At 38.0% G+C, this 26,085-nt stretch overlaps 1 protein-coding gene across 1 annotated transcript in view; it reads left to right on the top strand.

Moving 5' to 3' along the window:
• The window catches only part of VPS50 (VPS50 subunit of EARP/GARPII complex), an 84,698-nt gene that overhangs the window by 32,918 nt on the left and 25,695 nt on the right, over positions 1 to 26,085 (top strand). Inside the window, exons 14-20 of the mRNA XM_065666367.1 lie at positions 3,308 to 3,405; positions 4,256 to 4,350; positions 4,982 to 5,080; positions 11,317 to 11,407; positions 13,165 to 13,341; positions 18,071 to 18,189; positions 19,696 to 19,802. Coding sequence (XP_065522439.1) covers positions 3,308 to 3,405; positions 4,256 to 4,350; positions 4,982 to 5,080; positions 11,317 to 11,407; positions 13,165 to 13,341; positions 18,071 to 18,189; positions 19,696 to 19,802 — 786 coding nt within the window. The remainder of the gene's footprint in view (positions 1 to 3,307; positions 3,406 to 4,255; positions 4,351 to 4,981; positions 5,081 to 11,316; positions 11,408 to 13,164; positions 13,342 to 18,070; positions 18,190 to 19,695; positions 19,803 to 26,085) is intronic.

The raw sequence follows: 26,085 nt of genomic DNA, 5'->3' as shown, positions 1-26,085 counted from the left end.
TCACTAGCATCCATATGACTCTCTTCAACCATTCCTTCATAAATAGCAGTTCTTGAAGACAAGGGCTATGGTCTTGAGAATAGTTCAAAGGTTTAGGTGACTTTTTTAGGCTTGGCTTCATTCTGCAGAAGTACAGAAGAGAGGAGGTGGCAGAAACTCCTAAACAGCGTGCAATTGCTAAGATAGCTGGTTTTGTTTACTTGTACAGTCAGAGAAAGGATGCAAATCTGCTTAGTATTTCTCTAGTTGAATTATTATTTCTGTTTATATTTTGTTTAATATACCATGATAAATCACTTTTGACAATGCACTTGTGTTGTTAACAAAAAAGTTTTGGCCCTGTCAAATTAACTTCTTTATGGTCCTGGAGTTTTCCTTAGTAGATAGCAAAATTAGAAGTTACTTTTCTTCCCAGTAGCTGGTGCAGTGCTGTTTTGGCTTTAGTCTGAGAACAGTGCTAACACACTGATGTTTTAGTTGTTGCTAAGTAATGCTTACCCTGATCAAGGACTTCTCAGTTTCTCGTGCTCTGCCAGTGAGGAGGGGCACAAGGTTATAATTTCGTTGTTCTTTATAGTACTGGTTTATGATACGATAGAATTGCTGGTCATGAAACTGATTTGGTATGTGTGCTCAGCATTGTCGTCATCTCTGTACTTCGGGAGCCATCTAGAGGGAGCTATTGATAATTACACCTTTTGCCATTTCTCCACCGGGGATGGGGGTTGGAAGTAAAGGGCGGAAAGAATAAGCGAGCAGCTGCCTGATACTTAGTTGCTGGCTAGGATTTAAACGACAATAACATGAAAAATTGCTGCTGTCTCTGAGGAAAGCCAGGAGGCTTTCTGGATAAAAAATAGGAAGCTTAGTCATTAAGAATTGTAAAAGTCAGTCTGGGTTACAGTGGTCCTGGTACCACATTAGAATCATAGAATAGTTAGAGTTGGAAAGGACCTCAAGATCATCTAGTTCCAACCCCCCTGCCATGGGCAGGGACACCTCACACTAAACCATCCTACCCAAGGCTTCATCCAACCTGGCCTTGAACACCGCCAGGGATGGAGCACTCACAATCTCCCTGGGCAACCCATTCCAGTGCCTCACCACCCTAACAGGAAAGAATTTCCTCCTTATATCCAATCTAAACTTCTCCTGTGTAAGTTTTAACCCATTACACCTTGTCCTGTCACTGCAGTTCCTGACGAAGAGTCCCTCCCCAGCATCCCTATAGGCCCTCTTCAGATACTGGAAGGCTGCTATGAAGTCCCCATGCAGCCTTCTCTTCTCCAGGCTGAACAGCCCCAACTTCCTCAGCCTATCTTCATACAGGAGGTGCTCCAGTCCCCTGATCATCCTCGTGGGCCTCCTCTGGACTTGTTCCAGCAGTTCCATGTCCTTTTTATGTTGCGGACACCAGCACTGCACACAATACTCCAGGTGAGGTCTCATAAGAGCAGAGCAGAGGGCAGGATGACCTCCTTCAACCTGCTGGTCACGCTCCTTTTGATGCAGCCCAGGATACGGTTGGCTTTCTGGGCTGCGAGCACACACTGAAGCTGGCTCATGTTCATTTTCTCATCGACCAGCACCCCCAAGTCCTTCTCCTCAGGGCCGCTCTGAATCTCTTCTTTGCCCAGTCTGTAGCTGTGCCTGGGATTGCTCCAACCCAGGTGTAGGACCTTGCACTTGTTGTGGTTGAGCTTCATAAGGTTGGCATCAGCCCACCTCACAAGCGTGTCAGGGTCCCTCTGGATGGCATCCCTTCCCTCCAGCGTATCAACCGGACCACACAGCTTGGTGTCATCGGCAAACTTGCTGAGGGCGCACTCAATCTCACTGTCCATGTCAGCGATGAAGATGTTACCGATCCCTGAGTGACACCAGTCGTTATTGGTCTCCAGCTGGACATTGATCCATTGACCGCAACTCTGTGTGTGTGGCCATCCAGCCAGTTCTTTATCTACCGAGTGGTCCACCTATCAAATTGATGTCTCTCCAGTTTAGAGAGAAGGATGTCGTGTGGGACAGTGTCAAACGCTTTGCACAAGTCCAGGTAGATGACGTCAACTGCTTTACCCTTATCCATCAATTCTGTAGCCCCATCATAGAAGGCCACCAAATTGGTCAGGCAGGATTTCCCCTTAGTGAAGCCATGCTGGCTGTCACCAAGCACCTTGTTGTTTTTCATGTGCCTTAGCATGCCATCCAGGAGAATCTGCTCCAAGATTTTGCCAGGCACAGGGGTGAGACTGACTGGTCTGTAGTTCCATGGGTCATTCATTTTCCCCTTCTTGAAAATGGGGGTTATATTTCCCTTTTTTCAGTCGTCAGGAACTTCACCTGACTGCCATAATTTTTCAAATATGATGGCCAGTGGCTTAGCAACTTCATTTGCCAGCTCCTTCAGGACCCACGGATGGATTTCATCAGGTCCCATAGTTTTGTGCATGTTCAGGTTCTTAAGATGGTTTCGAGCCAGATCTTCTGCAGTGGGTCCAAGGTCTTCATTCTCACAGTCCCTGCATCTGCCTTCCAAGACTTGGGTGTTGTGGTCAGAGCACTTGCCAGTGAAGACCGAGGCAAAGAAGTCATTCAGAACCTCAGCCTTCTCCAAATCCTGTGTAGCCAGTTCTCCCGATAGCTTCCAGAGGGGGCCTGCTTTGTCCCTAGTCTGTTTTTTATTTGCAGTGTACCTGTAGAATCCCTTCCTGTTATCCTTAACATCCCTAGCCAACTTTAATTCTAACTGCGCCTTAGCTTTCCTAACCTGGTCCCTAGCTTCCCAGACTATCCCTGTATTCTTCCCAGGCCGCCTGTCCTTGCTTCCACCTTTTATAAGCCTCTTTTTTTCCTTTGAATTTTCCTCAGCAGCTCCCTATCCATCCAAGGAGGTCTCCTGGCCCTCCTGCTGCTCTTCCTTCTATTTGTGATTCAAAACTGGGATTTCAAAATCCCAGGAATGGTTGTGTTTTTTTTTTTTTTTTAATTAATGGTATTTTTGGCTCAACACTGCTGGATAGCCTTTAAGTTTGTCATACCCATCTGCCAGCTTCTTGTTTTGTTATAGTTTTTTCCCAAAATACCAGCATATTCATCCTAATGAATACAACAAAAGAGACAGAAAAAATCACAACAAAATCAAAGTCAAGGCAAGCAATGAAGAGAGGGAAGAAAGTCAAAATGAGGCATCTACAACACTAGCTCATGTTGAAAAGAAGCTTGAAAAAGGCAGAAGTTTTATTAGAGGTAGAAAAGTAGGATACATTTCAAGGCTTTTGGAAATATCTACGATATCTTTTACCTTCAGTTTCAGATGGTGGTAATATGGTTGGAACGGAAGAGAACAGTTTTGACCGCAGCTATGTAAAAAAGAAATTGGAACATGGGCTTTCACGAATATGGCAGGTATGTTCTGGGGTTTTTTGTTGGTTTTTTTTTTTTTCAGTCCCCGTCTCCCTTTTCCCCCCCATAATATTTATCTCCCTGCCTCTGCTATATACAGTTGTATTTATAGCATATATATATAGCATATAAATATATATTAATATATAACATAAATATATATTTTTATATAAATATACAGTTGTATTTATACTGATTTCTTAAAGAAACCCCTGCAGGGTTTTTTATTTTTATGTGATTTGATTTGAGCTAAATATATCAAAACAATGGAAATACGATTTCCATGGCTCAGTTACTACTTAGTCTCTATGCTTACAAACTCAGTCAGGATGCCAAAACATAGTAACAGAATTTTCAGCCTGATTCCACTTCTCCCAACCTGTGTGCTGCCTCACAATCTGTTTTCTCCCAATGGGCTTTTCTCTGCCAGCACGGTCATACTGCTTTATGTTCCCAGTGTAACCAATAGCCGTGGAAAACCTGAAGTCCTGTGAACGTACCTGGTTTCACAGTATTCCTCCTTTGACTGCTAGATCAGTTTGATGTTCAGTGAGACCCCAAATGTATGATGAAAAAGCTGTAAACATGGCTGAATTGTAATCTAGAGCTCTGTTTTTGCAATGAAAACAAAGCCTTTAGGATTGACCTCATGTTCGGAGTGTTAAAGAAACTGTTTATAATAATATTTTAGAAGGTCAATGAGAAACCTTCCATGTTAAAGAAAAATACAATTCTACTCTAAATGTCAAGAAGTTATAAGTGCTAACAAAAAAGTGCTGATAAACCAGGCATCTGAGCTTTACCTTTTGTCTTTAGTGTGTTAAGTATACAAAAACTTGCTTGTGTTTTGTAGGATGTTCAACTGAAAGTGAAAACTTATCTTCTGGGGACGGATCTGTCTAACTTCAAATATGACGACTTCATATTTGTACTTGATGTTATCAGCAGGTATACTGATGTGGTCATAAGAGCGCTTAATATGTGTGCACAAACTTGAACTCTGATAAGTCAGCACAGTTAATTAAGGCACATATTTAAATTCTGATGCCAATTTTGTTCGCATTTACTGATAGTTTTAAGAGCAGTTCTTTATATGGGAGTTTATGAGGATGTCTTTGGGAGGAGTAACATAGATTGCTTTGCTGCTCAAGTAGTGCTTAAGTGTGATATGATTTCAGTATTGTGCAGATTTGACAATTTGATGGTGCTAAAGGCTTTTAAAGGGGTTCTGTCATGAGCAATAAAATACTGTAGTAGTACTGCTAGCCTGTACAGTATTATAACCATCTGTTTTGATAATAAAATGATGGATTCAGATTGTGAGCTGTACAGCTTTCCCAGCATAATGGGATCTCAAAAGATGTTTTTTTTTTGCTTGTGGCTCTGTGTGTATGGGACATTATGGTAGGATTTGGAGGCAGATGAGACATGGACTTTTGTGGAATGAATGAAGTGTTTGCAACTTAACATTGGTGCTCTGCTTCTAAGGAGAGAGATGGTAAAGATTGAGACTTGTAATTCGCATTGGAACAGCAGTATTAATAAATAAACATTTCTAAACTTTGTTTTCTTGTTATAGGCTGATGCAAGTTGGAGAAGAATTTTGTGGCAGTAAGTCTGAAGTTTTGCAAGAATCTATCAGAAAGCAAAGTGTTAACTATTTCAAAACATACCACAGGTGAGACTACTAAGTGTGCACTGAATTAATCTAATGGCATCTTTTTTTGTTGTTGGTTTTAATTTTCAATACTTCCCAAAGTAATTCCACTGCATAATGTTCCTGCAGTGAGGTTAGTAGATTGTAGAATGTTTCATGATGAGAATAAGGCTCTGAATCTGGAAAAAGGGGAGAGGGTGGAGAAGCCTTGCTTCCACTGTGGTTGTGAAAAACTCTAGTTCTGCAGCAGGTAAACCAGATAAAAATGAAAAACTTCTTATGTAAAATTTTAGTATTTTTTCAGGCTGCCTCTTAAGCTGTCTCCTGGGATCTTGAGGATGAATGCCTCTGAAGTCCATACTTCCTACCAAAATTGTTACTAGTTTTTCTATACCATTACGTGTAATGAGCTAATCGTAGAATAGTTAAGGTTGCAAAGGACCTTAAGATCATATAGTTCCAGCCCCCCTGCCATGGGCAGAGACATGTGGGGCTATGAAACTTTTTTTCCATGCACAGTTTTATCTTGTATCAAATGAGGTGTTTAGAACTGAGTCCATCCTTTTGAGTCATGTTTTCATGGGTTTTTTTCATTGGCAGTGTCTAATTATGTTTCAGTTTCTGGTTAAAGCACAGGCATGTGTAACTGCAGTAGTTGAGAAGACCCTGATGCTAGAAATCATTGCCTTACTCCAGGGTTGTCTAAAGGGAGGTGTTTGGGCAGTTCAGCAAAGGATGAGATAGGTTGGCTTTTTCTTTCCACAGTTGTCTGTATTGACAAGTGAAATTAAATCTGATAAAGATGCTTTTCAATGGACTTATCAAAGAATTGATATCTTGTTGCCAAAGCAGCTGAGCATTAGAATCATAATGTGTTTAGCATTTTAATTGATTTTTTTTCTTTGAAAAATAAGGCAGTAAAACAACATAAGAACAGGCTGTGACATAATACCCAAGCTACTCAGTCAATAAACTTTGTTAATTTGTATGAAAGTGTAAGTAACTTGTCTACAGTAATATTTAGATACTTTGCCTAATTTCATTAGTAAGTCTGTACTATACCAGAATGTTTTCATTTAGTCAATTTTATATGCTAATTACTTTTATTAATTTTTCATTATGGGTATATAAACTGCAAAATGAAATTTTCCTTTATACATTTCAGTAATGCAATAATAATTTAGTGGAAGAAGTCACTAAATGTAGCTTCTCTTCTTCACTTGATCACAACGTGGGTCTAGTCCATAAAGCATTTGGAGAATCTCCTGTGGTTGAGTGAGACCTGTTGTTGTGAGGATAGATAGCAACAAGAGAGCTGGAGATGGTTCAGGAATGGGGAGAGAAGCAGGTGACTGCAGGACATTCAGGGTACAGCTGAAAGGATATGTCCCTGGGTTCTTTTCCAGCTCCTCTGTTCTGTGAAATATTCATCCTTTCAGTGATGCAGACAGGTTTTCTTATATTTAAAGCGTCAAGTTCTTTGAAAGGAACAGATTTACTTCTTTCTTTTTTTTATTTTTTTTATTGCAATTCAGAGATTTTCCCCAACTATTCCAAGTTTCTTGTTTCTAAATCTTATTTAATGCCTTTGAGTAAGTCTTCAAAACTTAGGGATAGGACTTACTTAATCCTCAGCATTTTCTATCCAGAAAAACAGTGTCAAGAGAATGTGCATTAGATACAGTTCTGTAAATCATGATAAAATGACATCAGTGAAGGAGGAGAACACAGACTTCAGCACCTTCTTCACCTACTCGAGCAGATAACCTCCAGGAGAACTGAGCTTTGTCCAAGGACTTTCATTGGCATTTTCTGCAGCCTGACTGTATTCTTGCTGGTAAAATGTGCTTAACCTTGCAAAGACCGGTCTTGTTTAACATCATCGCTGACATGAACAGTGGGATTGAGTGCGCCCTCAGCAAGTTTGCCGATGACACCAAGCTGTGTGGTCCGGTTGATACGCTGGAGGGAAGGGATGCCATCCAGAGGGACCTTGACACGCTTGTGAGGTGGGCTGATGCCAACCTTATGAAGTTCAACCACAACAAGTGCGAGGTCCTACACCTGGGTTGGAGCAATCCCAGGCACAGCTACAGACTGGGCAAAGAAGAGATTCAGAGCGGCCCTGCAGAGAAGGACTTGGGGGTGCTGGTCGATGAGAAAATGAACATGAGCCGGCTTCAGTGTGCGCTCGCAGCCCAGAAAGTCAACCGTATCCTGGGCTGCATCAAAAGGAGCGTGACCAGCAGGTCGAAGGAGGTGATCCTGCCCCTCTGCTCTGCTCTTGTGAGACCTCACCTGGAGTATTGTGTGCAGTGCTGGTGTCCTCAACATAAAAAGGACATGGAACTGCTGGAACAAGTCCAGAGGAGGGCCACGAGGATGATCAGAGGACTGGAGCACCTCCCATATGAAGATAGGCTGAGGAAGTTGGGGCTGTTCAGCCTGGAGAAGAGAAGGCTGCATGGGGACCTCATAGCAGCCTTCCAGTATCTGAAGAGGGCCTATAGGGATGCTGGGGAGGGACTCTTCGTCAGGGACTGCAGTGACAGGACAAGGGGTAATGGGTTAAAACTTACACAGGAGAAGTTTAGATTGGATATAAGGAGGAAATTCTTTCCTGTTAGGGTGGTGAGGCACTGGAATGGGTTGCCCAGGGAGGTTGTGAGTGCTCCATCCCTGGCAGTGTTCAAGGCCAGGTTGGATGAAGCCTTGGGTAGGATGGTTTAGTGTGAGGTGTCCCTGCCCATGGCAGGGGGGTTGGAACTAGATGATCTTGAGGTCCTTTCCAACTCTAACTATTCTATGATTCTGTGATTCTGCTGTCATATCTGAGGCCAGTCATATATGCTTGTCATGTGCAGACAGTCTCTAGCCTCAGATACGATATATGACTGTGACATCTTCAGGACTTGTCTGTCACTTTAATTGTCTTGATTTTCCAAATGTTTTGTTTTAGAGGGCTGACAACTCTTTTATTCTAGTTATCTAGCATTCATCTTTTTTTCTGGGTGAAAAGATGGGAGATAGGAGAAGAAATACAGTGTTCCTTGCTCTAAGATGTTCTTACTATCTGTCGTGGTTTAAACCAATCCACACAGGTCATCCACTCACCCCCCCACCCTGACCCTCCCCACTCCCGGAGGGATGGGGAGGAAAATCAGGAGAATGTAACTCCCACGGGTTGAGATAAGAACAGCCCAGTAACTAAGGTATAACACAAACCACTACTGCTACCACAAATGATAATATTGATAAGAGAAAATAACAAGAGAATACGATACCACCGCCGAACGAGTTCGACCCCCCTGAAGAGCCAGAGCCTGCCCCTTCCGGGTCACTTCCAGTTCCCCCTCCGGGCATGACGTGCTATGGTATGGAATACCTCTTTGGCTAGTTTGGGTCAGGTGTCCTGTCTCTGCTTCCTCCCGGCCTCCCTCGTCCCCAGCAGAGCATGAGACTCACAGAGTCCTTGGCCAGAATAAACATTACTTAGCAACAATTAAAAACAATCGGTATTATCAGCTCTCTGCCCAGGCTGGAAGTCAAAACACAGAGCTTGCACCAGTTACTAAGAAGGAGCAAAACGGCTCCTGGTAAACCCAGGACACTATCCCAGTCTTGATCTGTTGCCATTTATTGTATTGATAATATATAAACATAAAGACAGGAGAACATGAACAGTGTCTAAATTCAGAAGCTGAGAATGTGGTCTGGAATTTCTTCCAGCTTTGATAGTTGGTAGCTGGGATTTCTTTTTGGACATCTGACGGCATCAGTTCCAGCTGTGTGAAAAGCTTGAGCCTTAATCAGATGCACATTATGTCTTGTCAGGAGATATGTTGGTTAAGATGCCACCCACCTGCCTTTATTCCTTGAAAGCCTTTCTGATTCCTGATTTGGAAACTGAGCTTGCAGCTCTAGGTTCAGAAGAGGTGTGTTGGTTTACCTAACCATTTTTTACTACACTGACTTACTATGTAACACTTTATTTGGTTAAGGAAATATCGTTTTGACCATCATGGTTTTGCTTAGTTAATCATAGACTAATTTTCTGAATTATCTTTGAGGAAAATAAAGGCTAAGGAACATTGATGGAATATATATATATATATATATAAAAAAATATTTTTTAATAATTTGTTGTTTTATTAATATTTCTTGGAATCTTGTGAAAAGGAAATACATATTTGTATGGTTCAGATTATGGGAACCTTTTAATACTTTTTACGTGTTTTATGCTTTGTGGTTATTGTAAAGATTTATTGGCTGATGTTTTTATCCTCAGAAGGGAAAATACAAAAACCCCTCTCTCCCAGCTATATCCCTTAGGCTGATTTACATAAAAGCTTTAAGCATCTTGCATTTTCAGATCAAGCTAATGTGGCTTTCTGTTACCCTGTGTATTTAATTGGGGGTGGTGGGGAGGGGGAAAGCCAGTGCTTTTAAAGGTTCATTAGTACATAAAAGCTACCTAGAGCGGAAATGCTCAGAGCCCAGGAGTAATCAGTTCTTTGATCGTGTAGTTTGACATGAGCTGCCATCCTGGAGGTATTTAAAAGACATGTAGATGTGGCACTTAGGGACATGGTTTAATGGTGGACTTGGCAATGGTCAAGGTAATGGAAAAGGTAATGGTTGGACTCTATGATCTTAAAGGTATTTTCCAGCCTAAACAATTCTGTGATTCAGTGTGTGGTTTCCTGGGCAGCATGGTATTTTAGAGACCTGCTAACATAGAGAAAGGATTCAAAGGAACTGGTTATGTCATTCAGAAAGCATAGAGGAGAGTGCAATACTAGAGCATACATGAAGCCTTTTTTCGGTAAAAATTAATTACTTTGAACAATTAGAATGGGCTTTTGGCAGAGAACATCAGGAGGCAATTTTTGGAATGCAGTTTACTTTTCGTGCTGGTGCATTTGTAAAAAGGTGTGTCTGATCACCAAAGATTTTCAGAGAACAAATGAATGCATCAGACCTTCTATGTGTGCCACTTTCTAGACTTGCGTGCTCGTGAAAATGAAGTTCATTTTTCAAGTACTTTGTCAGAGCCTTGAATTCTGGTTTGAAATGATAAAAAAAAAATGGCATCGTCTGGCTTTTAAATACTTTTCTAAAACTCGTTCTCCTCAGTCTTTCTCTAATTTTCCTTTAATCTGTATCAGTGATTTTCACAGCATTACTATCTGTTGTTACTGTTTGCTTTACTGTGAAATCTGCAACTACATGTATTCAGTGCCTTGAAAATAGCACTTGAGGTATGTTTGCATTTGACTGGTAAATTTTAATAGGCACAGCAAACTGTGGTCATAATTCAACACATTACTCATCTTTTTGAGGCAAGATTTTAGTTGCAGTGGTGATTGTAGTTTGTTACTGAAATAGCAGTATTTCTAGACTATTTTACTGCCTAATTAGAAACCCAGTGCATAATTTACAGACTGCTACTTATTAAGCAATAAAATATACCATATAGTAAGAAGAAAAAATAGAGCAATGTGACCTCAATAAGCACTCATTGCTGTCTTTTCCTATGAGTTCATGCTTATATGCAAAAAAATTTTCATTATTAAAGGTATTTGTGCTTATGTCCGAATGGTGGCTTTTCTAATTAAAAACATAATTGAAACCATGCAGAGATGTAATAGATTGATTATGGTTCTCTAATATATTTTCTACATTAGCAGCAAGGTAAAGTTAAGCTATAAAGAAAAATATAGTTTAGGAGATTAGTAGCCATTTAACTTTCTTCTTCCCTGAAAAGTTGAGATGTCTGTAGAACATCAGTTCTTTCTACTTCCCTTTGCTACCTGTTGGCCTCAGTGTGTTTGAAAAGAAGCATCTGTCTTGAGTGGGCTCACAGACGCTTTTGTACTGCTACCAGAGTTTTTATATATATTACATTGTTTCCTACAGTATTCACCGAAGAAAAGAAGTCCAGTATTACTGCATAAAATCATAGATGTTCCTCTATGCTCTTAAATTGTTAGACAAAAAAGTTTGTTTTCAAATTTTGGAGATTGGCATTCTTTGAGAATTTCTCCAGAAGTGTCACAAAATATACCCTGTATTAGTAGCCACAGGTTTTAGGTGGTCTGTCAGTTGAAAGAATGAGTTAAATATCTGTTCTCAAGTGTGACTTCTTATACCGAACACCTTCTTTGAAGGTGTTTTTCACTGAATAAGTTAAATAATTGTCTGCTTCCTTTATTACTCTTGCTGTCAATTAAGAGTGTTAATTTGTTGTATTTCAGAACCCGTCTTGAAGAACTGAGAATGTTTTTGGAGAATGAGACCTGGGAACTTTGTCCTGTTAAATCAAGTTTTAGTATTCTGCAACTTCATGTATGTTCTATGAATAACACATTAAAATGTATTAATACTTTAATAGCTAAGCGTCTGGGTGTTCTGAGAAGTAGTAAGATCCATGAACCACTGTGCAAATGTTTTTAACAGCTGCTAAAACTCCCTATATTTTACTTCATGATGTTGGAAACTTAAGATTCAAATGCCATAGTTTCAGGCAGATATAAATTTACAGAAGATGCTGGAGTTGTAAGCATAATATTACCCTTTATTTTTTATGTTTTAATACGCTGTTATTATGTCAGTTTTCCATTTCTGAATTACTTATCTGAGAGTAAGATGCAAAAAGATGAATGCCTAAAACTAGTCATGAATGCTCACCAGCTTGTACCAATTTTGGCATCTGTTTCTGGTCACCCTGGCTCATTCAGAAAGGAAAAAAAGTTAATTTTTCTGTGGTGAAGTGCAACTGAAAGCAAGTAATTGATGTGTTCACCTGCTGTTGTAAACTGATTTTGGTGAAGTTTAGCACATGGTGGGTGAATTCAACTTGTTTTGCCAGATGAAATGTGAGTGCGTATGATTAAATCTATGACTAAAGTACAAAGATGGATATAGCTGAGCAATCTCAAGCAAAAGATAATTTACAGCTTCTGTAGAGTTAACTGCAAAAGTAAGAGGCTACTGGGGCAGTAATGGTATGGAGGAAAAAGGAAGGAGGACCTTTAGTAGCATCCAGAATCAAAGGAAATAAAATTTTTAATAAATAAATGTGATTATAAATCCATCCAGGTGGCTGGTCTCTTCTCCCAGGTAACAAGTGATGGGACAAGAGGTAACTGCCTCAAGCTGTGCCAGGGAAGGTTGAGACTGCATAATAGGAAAAATTCCTTCACTGAAGGGGTGATCAGGTGTTAGAACAGGCTGCCCAAGAAAGTGGTGGAAACACTGTCCCTGCAAGTGTTCAAAATCCGTGTAGAAAAGGCCCCTCAGTGGTATGGTTTAGTGGTGGTCTTGACGGTGCTGAGGTAATGGTTGGGCAGGAGTAGCAGAAAATGGCGGAAAGTAATATTCATTTAAACAAACAGAAATCTACACTGCAGCCCTTTTAGCTCTATACATTTTGATCTTTAAACCTTTAGATAAATGATAGCATACATTTTGCCATTTATGAAGATCAGTAGCTAGAGTTTAATAGATAAAAATGGTACATCAACTGAGAGAAGTCAAGGCTTTCAGAAGAAAAGGTATCTAAAATCATACTTTATGTGTTCAGTCTGTATATTTTCAAGTCTCTGCACTTAACCAGTCATCACTAACTTTGTGTGCAATGAGTTTGCGAAATAACATTTTGAAAAGAACTTTGTAAAACTAAAATATTTAGAAAACAAATTCAGCTTTAGTAAATTACAACGTAACTTGTGCAAAGAATAAATTTTTGAATAGAATTTAGGTCTTGTTTTATCTCCTAATTTTTGTGAAATAAAACCCCACTTAATTGGGGTTTTCACCTTGTTTTAGACAGTGAATACTTTTGGATGCAGGAGACGTATTGCATGTCATAGCCAAAACCTGCTAAAATTAGAAAGGCGAGCAGAGAAAGGTTGCCAATTTCAAGGTTAACTTGAGCCAGCATGAAGAGCATGTTTAAATATACAGCAAGCTTTGGATAAAAGTTTTCCTGTCACAGTAGTTACTCACAAATTTGTTTTTATGCTCTGTTTTTATGGAACTGGAGTAATAATACTACAACTGTCTTGTTGGTGATTAAAATTGTACTTTATTTCTATTAATAGGAATTTAAGTTCATGGAGCAGTCACGTTCCCCATCTGTGTCACCTAGCAAGCAGCCTGCTTCAGCAATTTCAACAGCAGTAACGTTATTTGAGCAGTACTGTAACGGAGGAAACCCATTTGAAATTCAGGCTGACAGCAAGGATGATGAGACAGAAGATGTCTTAGCTTCCAATGGGGTATGAAGTGTTTCAGGAAAAAAAAAAAAACAAACACAAAAAACAAAACAGAAACAGAAAAGCAAATCTTGAGCTCTGTAAATGATTTATTTTGTGTATCAGTGATGGCAAAATGCCTTAGGACAAGGATCAGTTGACTGCAGTAATGTGTAAAATCCCGAGCCACTTTATTCCTGTAATTATGTAGGTTCTTTTGCTTTTAACAATGCCAGAAAGCCAGGTTTCCTGTTCAAAGTGTAGTTTGTTTTGCAGTGGATCAGTATTCTTTTTGCACTGAAGTCAAGTGTTGCTGAAGGCTAATAGCGCAAGTTCTACCTATATCAGTATTTTTCCATGGGTTTAAGTTTGTGGAAGTAATTTTGTCATTTTAGGACTGCCTTTCTGGCTTAGGAAAGAATCATTGTGGGTTGCTCCTTCTGTTATATTTGTTCACTCCTACATGATTTGCCATGGACTATCTGATGTTTGTTAGTTTTTAATTGTAGTTTAAATGCTCAGGACCCTTGATTTACAGTAGGATCTACTCACTTGCTTATGGTGTGGACTACTATAAAACTGAACAATAACTTCGTGTAATTTTTTTTCTTTTTCTTTTTTTTTTTTTTTTTTTTTTTAAATTCAGGATTCTGTCCAAATCTAGCAGTGGTCAAATGTGTTTTAATGTAAAACATTGACCATTGTCTTAAATGCTACAGTAGCATATTATTGGTAAAGCTTTTGATGAATAATTCCTTTTGATGAATAATGGTTTTGTGGACTTTTGTTTTGTGATACGGTTGTTGAGGTTAGTTAATCCAGCCATCACACTAATGGCTTTCTGGTTTTCAGCTTTGTTTTTCTTGCTTTCTCTGTGGAGCTTCAGTTGGGAAGCAGCTTGATTGATCTGTATCTCACACATCTGAGTGTGATATGCAGTCTTCTTCCTATTGTGTCACTTGAAGAGAAAATACAGTTGATTGGCATAAAATATTGTTGCATTGTGCTTAAAGGAAGCTGCTGGAGAGCCGTTTTCCTGGTGGTAGTTCTTCCCCTGTCATGAATATATGTCCTGCCTTTTCGTATCAGTAAACTGAGAAAAGTTGCATGATTATTGCTGTTAGGCTGATACACAGACTTCAAATGAGCGTATTAAGCAAAGATGAATATACTTCAGGGCATGCTGAAAACTGCAGAATTACATGGTATTTTGTAGAAACACACTCAGAAATTAAGCTTTTTGGGAATATGAGCAACCGTTTGGTAGGTATGTGCTAAATGGTCCTTAATGAAATAGGGATTAATGATAATATCAATAGTACTTTTGAGGTTTTCAAAATGAAACCTCCCTCCACTTGATGAGTTAATTTCCAATTTTTTTTTGTGTACTTCTGAGTAGTTTTGCTTTTAAAAATGTTTTTGTGAAGAGGAAAGGACTAGAAAATTAACTTAAATTTGGGTTTGTTTTTTTTTTTTTTCTTCTGAAGGTTTGAGTCTGAAGCAGATAACAGATATATAGAGCCATCATGACCTGCACTGTGAATGCAGAAATCCATCTCAAAAACTGCAGGATATTTCTTGCCACCATTTGCATGTAGAATAATTAGGAAGGTGTGAAATTGTTTTCCAAAGATTATATTATTTGGAGCTGCTGAGACTGGATAATATTTCAAGAACAAAAAAGAACGATTGTTGAAACATGATTTCAATTTCCACTGATTCCTTGCAGGTCACTGCTTGCAAATGAGTGCATACCCTGTCCGCACGTTTTTGTTCAGTGACTTGTAGGCGGTATACTCACACTTGTAGAAGGCTAGAATTGTCTTCCATTTCTTATTGTAGATATGTTGAGGAATTTTTATCTTCACACTCTTATGATATATGAAAACTTTGCACACAAGTTAAATAGAGCTGCTTTATTCTTTCCAATTCTGTCATTTTCCCCTTCAGAATCTGTTTCTCAAGTAAAATTTAAATGGCACAAAGCTCTGCACTAAACTTTTGCTTCTATATCTGTGAAAATCATTGGAAAAAATTAAGTAGCAAATGCTGGTGTGCATGTTGGAGGTGCTGTTTAGTTGGCTTTAGTCAGCCTGAAGTGTCTCACTGCTGCCAAGCAGGCTGCTATTAGTAATACCGTCTTGAACTGAGGCACAGGATAGGTTAATTGACTTGTCAGTATTTTGCAGGACACCTAACCTGCCTGGTATTAGAACCAGGGTTTCTTGTGACCCAAGTGAGTATAGTCTCCACATAACCATCCTACCTTCCCTTTTCACATTTTTCATCTCCTCCCTCCATTACTGGCTGGTCCACACCTGGAAAGAACTCTTTATTTTAAAAAAAGAAACTAAAAAATAAAGTTACACGTTTGGTTGTCCTTTACATAAAAATAACTTGCTTAGGTAACTGGGGATAAAATTTCTACAGAGGTTTTATGTTTCACATTCTTGACTGACCAGTTAAGTTGGAGGCACATTCCAGCACTTAAAATTGAAAATATTTCAGATGGAGGTTGCAAAATTTTGTTTCCAGAGAATGCAGACATGTTTCCAGGTATTTCAGGAAATAGCATCACAAGGATATAAGCAGTTGATTTTCCTGTCAAATGGTCTGTAAGACGGTAAGAACTGTCAGGATTTCTTTTGAGAATTTTGAAGTATTTTTAACTGCTTAGTTGCAGTTCTGGACAACTGAAAACAGGCCTCTGGATCCAGTCACCTCTGCTCTGTATCTTGAGCTTCAGTGAGATGCTTTGTGTCTTTTTTTGCAGCTCCCTGAAATACTTTTGTTGCAATACAGTTAATTTTTGTAACGCTTTCCAACTCTGATGAATCTTGCCACTGTCCTATGGGTTTGTTTGGGCCAATTGCCTGAGCGCTTGTGAGCTGGTTATTGCTGCAAGGTATCTGAATACCTTTTAGCGCTGTAAAATTTTACTGCAGATTGTGCACATCTAAATGGATTTATAAGGTCTCCTCAGGTTGAGGTCATGGTTTAATAGTTGTGAATTACTTAGTGCATACTTCAAAGTGAAGATATTTGAATCTCATTAAATAACTTTTCAGTCTCATTTTTTTTCAACGTTTGGTTGAGAGGACTTAATAAAGTACTTTTCCATGTAAAAAAAATTTCTCAAAATGCTTTTTATCTATGATGTTAAGACAGCTAATGTCAACCATCATATTCTTACGTCAATATGAATTGTAATTAACAATTTGTAGTCAGTTCATCATTTTACTATCACTCGATTTTAATTGAATTGGCATGTCGTTTATTACATATTAATGCATAACGATTAGTGGTAATTCTCCATGCTACTGTTCCAGCCAAGTTAGTTAAACTGTAACTCTCTTTGTTCTTAATCAAGCAGCAGCAACTCGGCTCATTTTTTAAATAAACTGAGCTGCTTTCATTATAGCTTTCCTTTGTCTGAAATGTCCATAAGGCAGAAATTTTGCCTGTGAATACTAATGATCAGGACATTTCTTTTTAGCCTGTGTTTCATACTACATTCTTTTTTCCATCTGAGCTGTTTTTGCTTTGCATTTGTACTGTGGGCTTCTTGCTTTTCTAATATAGTGCTTTCATAGTGCTAGGCTTTAAAAGCCTCCGTAACTTGGAGCTGGGGCCAGGAATTGCCATGCATGACTGAAAAAATATATTTCTTAGTGTATTTTGGATGATTGAGAGACTGGGTTTTCTTCTCCAGAGAGCAGTCGTAACCTTTAAAACCCTGCCATTTCTTAAGGATCCTGAAACCAGACTTTGTCATGTGTGTCATTACTGATTCCGTGGATAAAATGGTTTCAGAGCAGTGTACACATTAAGGTACTGTGATCTCTCTTGAAGTGTAAGTGTATTCAGGAGCCTGATGGATATGCTTAATGTTGTGTTAACTGTGTAGGTGTTCAGGAAGAAGAATTGTTATTACAAAGTGTCAAGTATTTGTTTTCCTTTAATCTTTTAAGTGGAGTGAAATAAGATTGCAAATTTCAGGCATTAAAAAAAAAATAAGCCTAATTTTACACTTTTAATATGTATGTGTGGTTTCATAATTATAAAAAGCATTTAGTATCTGTATTTGTGAATAGTATTTCTCCATATAACTCATACCATAGTAATAATAATACATGTCTACCATGGAAAGCTTGTATTATATATGCTGTAGCCTGTGTTGCTTATTTTTTCCAGACATCATGTTAGGCTTAAACCTTCCATCCTTCAACTGAAAACAATTCTCTTGCTGTCTTTGAAAAGTAATTCAACAGTTGAACAATTTAAAAAACATTAGAAATGCAGCTAAGTGTTTACAGGCAGTAGTTGTCTGTTACTACTTGAGTGAGCTTCTTATTTTCAAAAGATGGAATTAGCATTAGATATTCCTCAGTATAAGAAAGCTTGTCTCAAGGCAGGTGTACATGGTTAATTTATCTACGCATTCATGTTTTTCATAGGGTTATTCCGGAATAATTTGTGGCTGTTGTGACAAATGAAGCAAATGGTGCATAAGGCTTTCTTCCACCAAAGAGGAATTGTTTCACTGATAATTAGATAAATATTTCAAATATCAGGATCTTGTGCCTTTAGTTAGATGAAGGACTGTGTATGTTTCAAAACAAAGCCAACAACCAGCACACAGAAATAATTACAAGCAAGACCCAAAGATTAATGGTTTGTGTTGCCAATGTGTCTCATATGGAAAATAATGGAAATTATTATTTTTTTTTATTTTATTTTATTTTGCCAACAGTATGAATCAGATGAACAAGAAAAAAGTGCGTATCAAGAGTATGATAGTGACAGTGATGTTCCTGAAGAGTTGAAAAGAGATTATGTGGATGAGCAGACGGGAGATGCCCCTGTGAAAAGGTAAGTAGACTGTGAGTCCTTGGCCTCATTTACATGCTTTTCACCTCAGTACTCTAATTAGTTCAATTTCTGTTTAATCTATAACCTGTGACAATGGAATAATAATAAAGTAATTTTTATGCTACCTGCACATTTAGAAAGGCTTAGCACTTAGATCTCTGGAATGGGGAGGAATGTTAAACTGCTCATCATTATTGCAGAAAGAAACTTTGGAAAGCAGGATTTTGAAGGAGGATAAAAGACTCTGTGAAGCAGGTAGTGCAAAACCGATTAGCAAGAATTAGAAGGTAATTGAAGGTTCTTCTACAGCTGCTGTTGTGTATACATGTAATTTTGTTGTGTCAAAAGCAGTTGTTTGCAAACAAATAGGTTTGAGGGTTGGGCTTCTACTTTTCAGAGCAACAGTAAACTTTTACAAATTAAAAAAAAATAAATTCTTCCACAGCTTGATGGCAGTCATTAGGAATTTTAAATTCTTTTCTTCTTTAAGAATATTCACACACACGTATGTATGCATAAATATACAAATTCTGTTTTGATAAATACGTGTGCATATATATATGCATATTTTATTTATGTATAGTCATACAAACAAAAGCCAAATATATAGACTTTAAAAGAATCTATCTGTGGCACTTTCTGTCTAGCCAAGATAGACGAATTTCTACCTAGGGCACTGTAGTACTTAGGTATCCACTCAGACTTCGTGAATCAGGCTGACATTATTTCTATTTAGAGGATTACAAGAGAACTAGAAAGCGATCACTTCAGTCAAAGCAGGGGAATGGTTTTTTTACAAAATAGCTTTTTTGGATAAAATGTTGTTAGCATGATTTCATAAGATACATCACACAAACTGCTTCATTTCAAAGAAGTGATGGTGATCTCAATAAAAAAAACTTATTAGAACACATCACAGTCATTGTGCTTTGTGCTGTGAAATTGAACCATTCTGAATTTTTAGAAGAATATAGTTCTGAGGTATGGTATCTGGTATAGGTTTCTCATAGCAAATCATAGAATATCTCAAATTAGAAGGATCCATTATGATCATAGATTCCAACTCCCTGCTTCTTGCAAGGCTACAATTTATGAAAAATTTAATGCTTTTTAAGTTTCATCTTCCTCAAAATTGTTTCTATGTCCAGATAGCCTTTTTTTAAGCTGTAGCTTACTGGGCTGCCCCTGTTTTTGTTGTGGCTTGCATTGCTTTCATTTTCTTTACTTCCTAAACTATCAACTTGAGTTAGAGCAGTTAAAATGATTACTGAGGCCAGACAGAAGGATACAGAACCTAGGCCTTGGACTACAACTCAGAAACAGTTATCTAGCACAATTTTATGTAAGTTAGGACAGGCTTCTCTTTTTAAATGTTAGAACAAACTGCACTGGAAGACATACTGTTGTGAAAAAGAAGGGGGGAGGAAGGGTATGTGTTCTACTAAATTTGAATGTCATTGAATATAATAGTGACATTTTATGTATTTTGTTTTGTTTTCTTTAAAGTGTTTCTCGAGAAACTCTGAGGAGCAGAAAGAGGTCAGATTATAACCTCAATAAAGTGAATGCACCTATCCTAACAAACACTACACTGAATGTAATAAGGCTTGTGGGTACGTAGAACAATTGTAGGTTTTTTTTGGGGTTTTTTTTTTTTTTATTTTAATACGAATGTATGGATTATAGCAGATCTGTTAGATGAATTTTAAGGCTTTTAAAAAGAGACCTAGTTGGGCTGTGTTTCCACTCTCTGAAAATGTTAATAAAATAGAAATGAATCACTAAACCAAAGTATTGTTTAATTAAATAGAGAAATTGGTTATATCTTGTGAGTTATTTTTACTTTGAAAATGAAATTGCATGCATTTGATTTTAACCAATAATGGTGGCTTATTTGTCTAAAATACTGAATGCATAAACCCAGTAGAGATCGAAAGGAAATAGATTAATGGTTTCTGTTGCCCATTTGTTTTATATGTCTTGGTGGATTAAATGTTTCATTTTAAAGTAATATAGTTATAAAAGTAATAACTTAAACTTTGGTTTTTTTTTTCACTTTCATTACTCAAATTCCCACACCCAGAATAACTATTTTTACTACTTGGAGAAAACAAAAAAAAAACCCAAACCCCTGCCCTCCTATATTGGTAATTTAAATAATTGGAATACATTCTAGTAATTCCCTGAGAATTTAGGGAATCTCTATCCTTGGAGGTGGTAAGGATGTGACTGGACAAGCCCTTGAGCAACCTCACGGCGTGAGATATGCTCTGAGCAGCAGGTTGCAATGCGCAACCTCTGGAGGCACTTTCTAGCCAAAAGTTTTCTATGAAAACAGTCAGTTCCAATTCTAGGTCTAACAAGATTGATATTTCGTGATCGTGACTTCCATTTGATTATCTAGATAATTGTGGAGTAGCAATTTTTCTGCTATTGACTTTCATTTTATTTATAGAGAATGGGAAGTAACTACCTAAATTTATCAAATTAGGCAGAAGAGACAGGAATTCTGTATGTGATATATTAGTGAAGTTTGTTTTCAATGTTTATATGCTTGGAAATGATTGTGGCACTTCAGAGTAAGCTGTTTTTAAAAGAGACTGTGCTGACACTTGGTTAGTATCTTTTGCTGTCTTAGAGTGCAGCATATAAATCAGAAATTAGTTTTCTAAACCTTTATTGCATCTTTTTATCATTCTTGAAGCATCTACAATACAAACCTGAAATAAGAATTGAGGTTATTCTGTCATAATTTTTCTGGTATTGATCTGTGAGTTAGGTTGGAAAGATTTGTTTGCTACCTTCTAGTATAAGGTTTTCCTCTAAGAAAATTTAGGGTTGAATGTAGAAATCACACATGGCACTTTGATGCTGTCCTGATTTCAGCTGTAAGTTATTTTTCTTTGTAGTAGCTGGTATAGTGCTGTATTTCAGCTTCAGCCTGAGAACAATGCTGGTAACGCACCAATGTTTCAGTTGTTGCTAAGTAATGCTTACTCTGATCAAGAAACTGTCAGTCTGTCATGCTCTGCCAGTGAGGAGGGGTGGAAGGAGCCAGGAGGGAGCAGAAACATAGGAGGCACCTGACCTGAACTAGCCAAAGGGGTATTCTATACCACAGCACATGATGACCAGTATGTAAACTGGGGGAAGTTACCCAGAAGGACTAATGGCTGCTCAGGTCGTGCTGGATATCGATCAACAGGTGGTGAGCAATTGTGTCGTGCATCACTTAAGTTTTCTGATTTTTCGTTTTCTTATTGATATTCTTTCAATTATCACTATATTTTACTTTTTATAATTGTAGTTTCTGGACTGTTCTTACCTCAGCCCGTGGGGTTTACATTTCAGTTCTCCTCCCCATCCTGCCCAGAGAGGTGGGAAAAGGAGGGGTGAGTGAATAGCTGAGTGGTTCTGAGTTACTGGCTGGGTCTAAACCATGGCAGATGCAACCTTTTTAGTCTTCCCTCTGCCTCTGGCCCCACTGTGCCTTAATACAGCGTGCAAGTGGTGGAACTGTAGTTCTAGTTCTCCAATTTTACATAAGGAGTCTTTAAATTTGTGGATTCTTGCCATAGCCCCAAAATTAAACATTATTTTCAAAGCTTATATGTGTGCTATTTTCCCTGCCTGGAATAACACATAATTTTCATTTTTTTGGCTATTGGAGATGTTTTATATTGTTTCTATAATGACCAATAACAGCACTTGTTCCCACCACTCTAATAGGAATTCTGCTCCAGAAGCCTTACCACTTAATGGTTAAAAAAAATAAAAAAATCCACCTATTTTCTCCCTGCTTGATCTTAGACTAAAATAAACTTTTAGGTTTCACAGACTGTCTTGTTCTTTGCTACGTACCACTCTGCTGTTTTTACAGAAAGCAATCTTGTTTCTTCTCAGTCTTTGATTTGCTAAACAAAATGTACCAGGCTTTTTAGTATCCTCTGTATTTATCTGCCAGAAGCTTAAGTCCCCTGCTTTCTTACCAGTTCTTTTTCTGCTCTTCTTATAGACTTAACCAAAATCATGTGCAGCACTTTGGATGAGATCTCACTGCATTGTATCACTGTTATATCACAGCATCCTGGTCACAAGCTGCCTCCCTTTTACACCTCTTGAGATTTTTCACAGCTTTTTTGTACTGGCAGTTCAGTCCACCTGTAATGAGCTTGTACAGCCAGCAGGTCCTCTACTTTTCCGTTTTTTTTTCCAGGGGATGAGCTGCTGCTTTATAGTAGAAAGATGCGTGGTTTTAATTAATTGGTCTTTAAATGCATGGCTTTAAATTTTGTACTCCTGAATTTCATCCGATTTTTATTATAGCAGTCAACAAGGACCTCCAGTTCCTTTTGTATATTGTTTTGATGGTGCCTCCTTTTTTTTTTTCTTCCATAATCACTCTTATTTTTGTGCCAGCGTCATTCATGAAAATACTAGAGGCTGATTGCTGAGAACTCCACTAGTAGCTTTTCCAGATACCTCCCTTTTCAAGACACTCCATTCTATCTTCTCCTTCGCTAAACCCTTATTCATTTGAAAGACTAGCTTCATTTGTTTGCTGTGCAGTAGTGTTAAATTAATACTTCCACTAAATCCCAGATAGGTGAAATGTACTGTCTTTTCTCGAGAAAATCAGCCAGGTTCCCTAGCAAGAATACGTATCTTAGTCAGGTTACAGTTCACTTCTGGGAGATCCATGATTTATCATAATTTTGCTTCTCTATTTCTGCTTCTGTCATTTCCATACTTTCTTCAAAACTTGATCCGAAATTTTGTGTTCTAAAAATTGAAGCAACGGATCAATAATTGCTTCGATGACTGTTTTTCCTCTTCTTCAATATGCTTTTATTTGCTGTTTTTCAGTCATAGCGGTACAACCCATATCTTGACCACTTATTGCACGTACATGTTACTACACTGATTACCAAACTGGTGGTTTCATGGCCATTTTTTGTTATGTCCTGATTCCTTCACTCCTGTAACTTGTCTGTTTTAAGGTCTTTTCAGCTCATTCTCGGTGTGGCTGAAAGTGGCCAGTTCAGTTCTATTAGTCACCGTTTCCCTTTTCTGCACTTTTCTCACTTCCAGTATCGTTGTCCCTAATGGAAACTAAGGCAAAACATTAATTCTTGCTTTTTTTGCTGTCTTGTTTGTCTACAGTTTCTGACCTGTCACATCCCCCCAGTTTGGTCTTCTGTAACTGAAAAACCGATTTTTACTATCTTTGTAAATTTAGTTTTGGCAAGACTTTTGGTACTTCTAGCTCTTAATGTAACTTCCTGAGCAAATAGGTCTGTTTTCACCTTTGTCCTTGGCCTAGTAATTCTTTGCTTCTAGTGTGTTTGCAGTTTCTTATGTTTCTAATACACAATGACCTCACCTTACTTTTACCTTAATTTGTATCTCTTTTTGCAGAATGCCGTCCATTTGATACCATAAATGAAACAGGGTGTTTTGCACTGTATTTCTGTTAAGCATAAACTGCATATTACAGCTCTACCACAGAAGGTGAAAATGCCTTCATCTCTTGTCATGAGTTTTGCCCTTAGCATAAAAAGATGCCGTTCACTTCTTCCATGCAGCATCTCCAGGGGCATCAGGTACATCTCTTTAATGGTTAGTGACTGTGGAAACAAGAAACAAATAAGATACCTCTATTTAGCCAGACTGTTTTTGATTTTTTTTTTCTTTTTTTTCTCCCTTGCCTCTTAAATCGTCCTTATTAAATGTGAGGATAAGCATGTGGTTGCTTGACAGATTTGGCTGGGTGTGATGCTAGGTTGTAGGAGATCTAGGCATAATCCAATCCCCTATATTTTCCCCCTTCAGACAGGAGTGCTGTGGAGTGCACCCATCTTTTGGTAGCAGACTCTGCTAATGCCTTGAAAGGCTACAGTTTGTCTTGCATTGTCTCAGATATTTGGCTAGGAAAATGCCAAGGTACTTAACAGTAATTTCATGGAGTACAACTGAGATGGTTGTCTAGGATCCCTTCGCTATCACTGGAAAACTGTAGATAACTCCAGAAGATGATAGAGTCTATTGGTTATCCTGGATGTCTGCCTGCGTTTCATTGCATAGATATCTTAGCACTTGTTCTGCTTGCCCTCTGCACAGTAGATTGAGATAGCCAGTATGGAATAAAGGTCTAGATTTTAGATAAAGTCGGACAAAGTGGATTCCGTATGTAAGACTAGTGATGTGGTGCTTCAAAAAATAAGTACTTTGCTACATTTTGTCAGTGATACTTCTGCTTCCTGTGTGTTGCATCAGAAGGACTTTTGGTAGATCTAAATCAGCTCCCTGATCTTAATTTAAAAAATAAATAAATAAAGGAAATTAGGTTTAAAAAGGGAAGTCTGGAATTAGCTGAAAATGTGGATTTAAATTGCTGAATCAAGGAACAGAAATTGTTGCCTCACTTTTTAGGAATGTTATGCAAGTAGCAGTACTCACTGAATGAATATAACAGTGATCAGAACCCATTTTGAATTATTTCAATGTGCTGTATGTGTTTATGGATGCTAGATGAATAAAGTGAAGTGTAGCTTAATATTTATAAATGACATAAATTGCTGTGTGTAACTGAAGTGGGAGCTGCTATAATTTTGTTTGATTTGAATTTCAAGTGAACAGTTCAGTTTATCCTGTTTTCCCTCAACTCAATAAACCAGGTAATTATTTCTATGTTTCTAGTACAAAGTTACCATTAGATTAATTTATAAAGTTACATTTTTCCTATCAAGCTGTTGAATGGTGACTAAAATGTAAAAGAAGTATAAACCTGTGCTAAATTTATGTGGAATATTTTGACCTAGGTCCTATACATCAACAAGAATAACTAATGACTATGCCATTGGATATATTTATTGTGTGAATCCTTATTTTAATGACTATCTTTCTGACTTAAGAAGTAGTTTGATGGGTATTTGTCTGATTGGGCTTTTTAATGTCGGTCCTTATTTTTACTTTTGTTGCAAATGTTTTTGGGGAAGAAACTTAGACTTTTCTTCCTTTAAAACCCATTGACTTTGAAGAAAGTAACAATGGTGTTGACAAAACTCACAGCAGAAGTCTTGTAGCTGATACAAGTGATTGGTCATGAGCATAGAACCTCATGGGACTTAAAAACTCCTAAATTATACAGTCTTTCAAAATGATATTACAATGTGCTTTTCACTTTTTCCTTCAAAATGGCATTAGCTCTTAATGTATGTTGTAGGAAGCTGCATGTTTGGAATCGTGAGACTCCGTAGGAAATAATTTTGCTAATAACCACATATATATGAAAACTCAAATGTATGTTATTCAGGAGGCTTTGTGTTTATTTACTTTCTCGGTTTTAGTGTTCAGTTTTATATAGATTAGTCTGATAGACAGTACTCTCTACTTAATGTCTTTAAGGACAAAAGAAGTGCTGGAAATAATACTTCAAAAGAAATCTGGCAAATGTTCTGCAGTTCTAGCTATTAACAGAGAGCCTCTAGAAAAGTCGAGCTACTTTGAGATGCTGAAACTCTTAAGTGGTGTTTTCAAGTATTTCTGGAAGTTTCTAGGATGGGGTCTATTTGGGCTGTTGAGTGCTGTTTGGAAATGTTCTCAAGTATTCATTTTCCACCTAAAATAGGAACTTTAGTGCAAATATGTAGTAATGTATAGAAGTTAAAAGTTGGACTGTTAGAGAGAGCAACTAGGAGGAAATGTTCTTGGAACATGTGTTGTGTTGAGATGCTGAGTGATGTAGTAATAGAGAAATGTTCTTGGCGTAGGGAGTTTTATAGGGACAACACTTGGGCAGTGTGTACAGTGTACAGCCCTTTGGAAAAACATGAGGTGCTGACTGAGAGATTACCTTGGATATTCATGCCAGCTGCACACATATTTGGAAATACA

The sequence above is a fragment of the Lathamus discolor genome, chromosome 2 (assembly GCF_037157495.1).
Source record: "Lathamus discolor isolate bLatDis1 chromosome 2, bLatDis1.hap1, whole genome shotgun sequence".
Taxonomy (NCBI): domain Eukaryota; kingdom Metazoa; phylum Chordata; class Aves; order Psittaciformes; family Psittacidae; genus Lathamus; species Lathamus discolor.
Note: the sequence above shows the minus strand (reverse complement) of the source record. Positions and strands in the feature narration are given on the sequence as shown.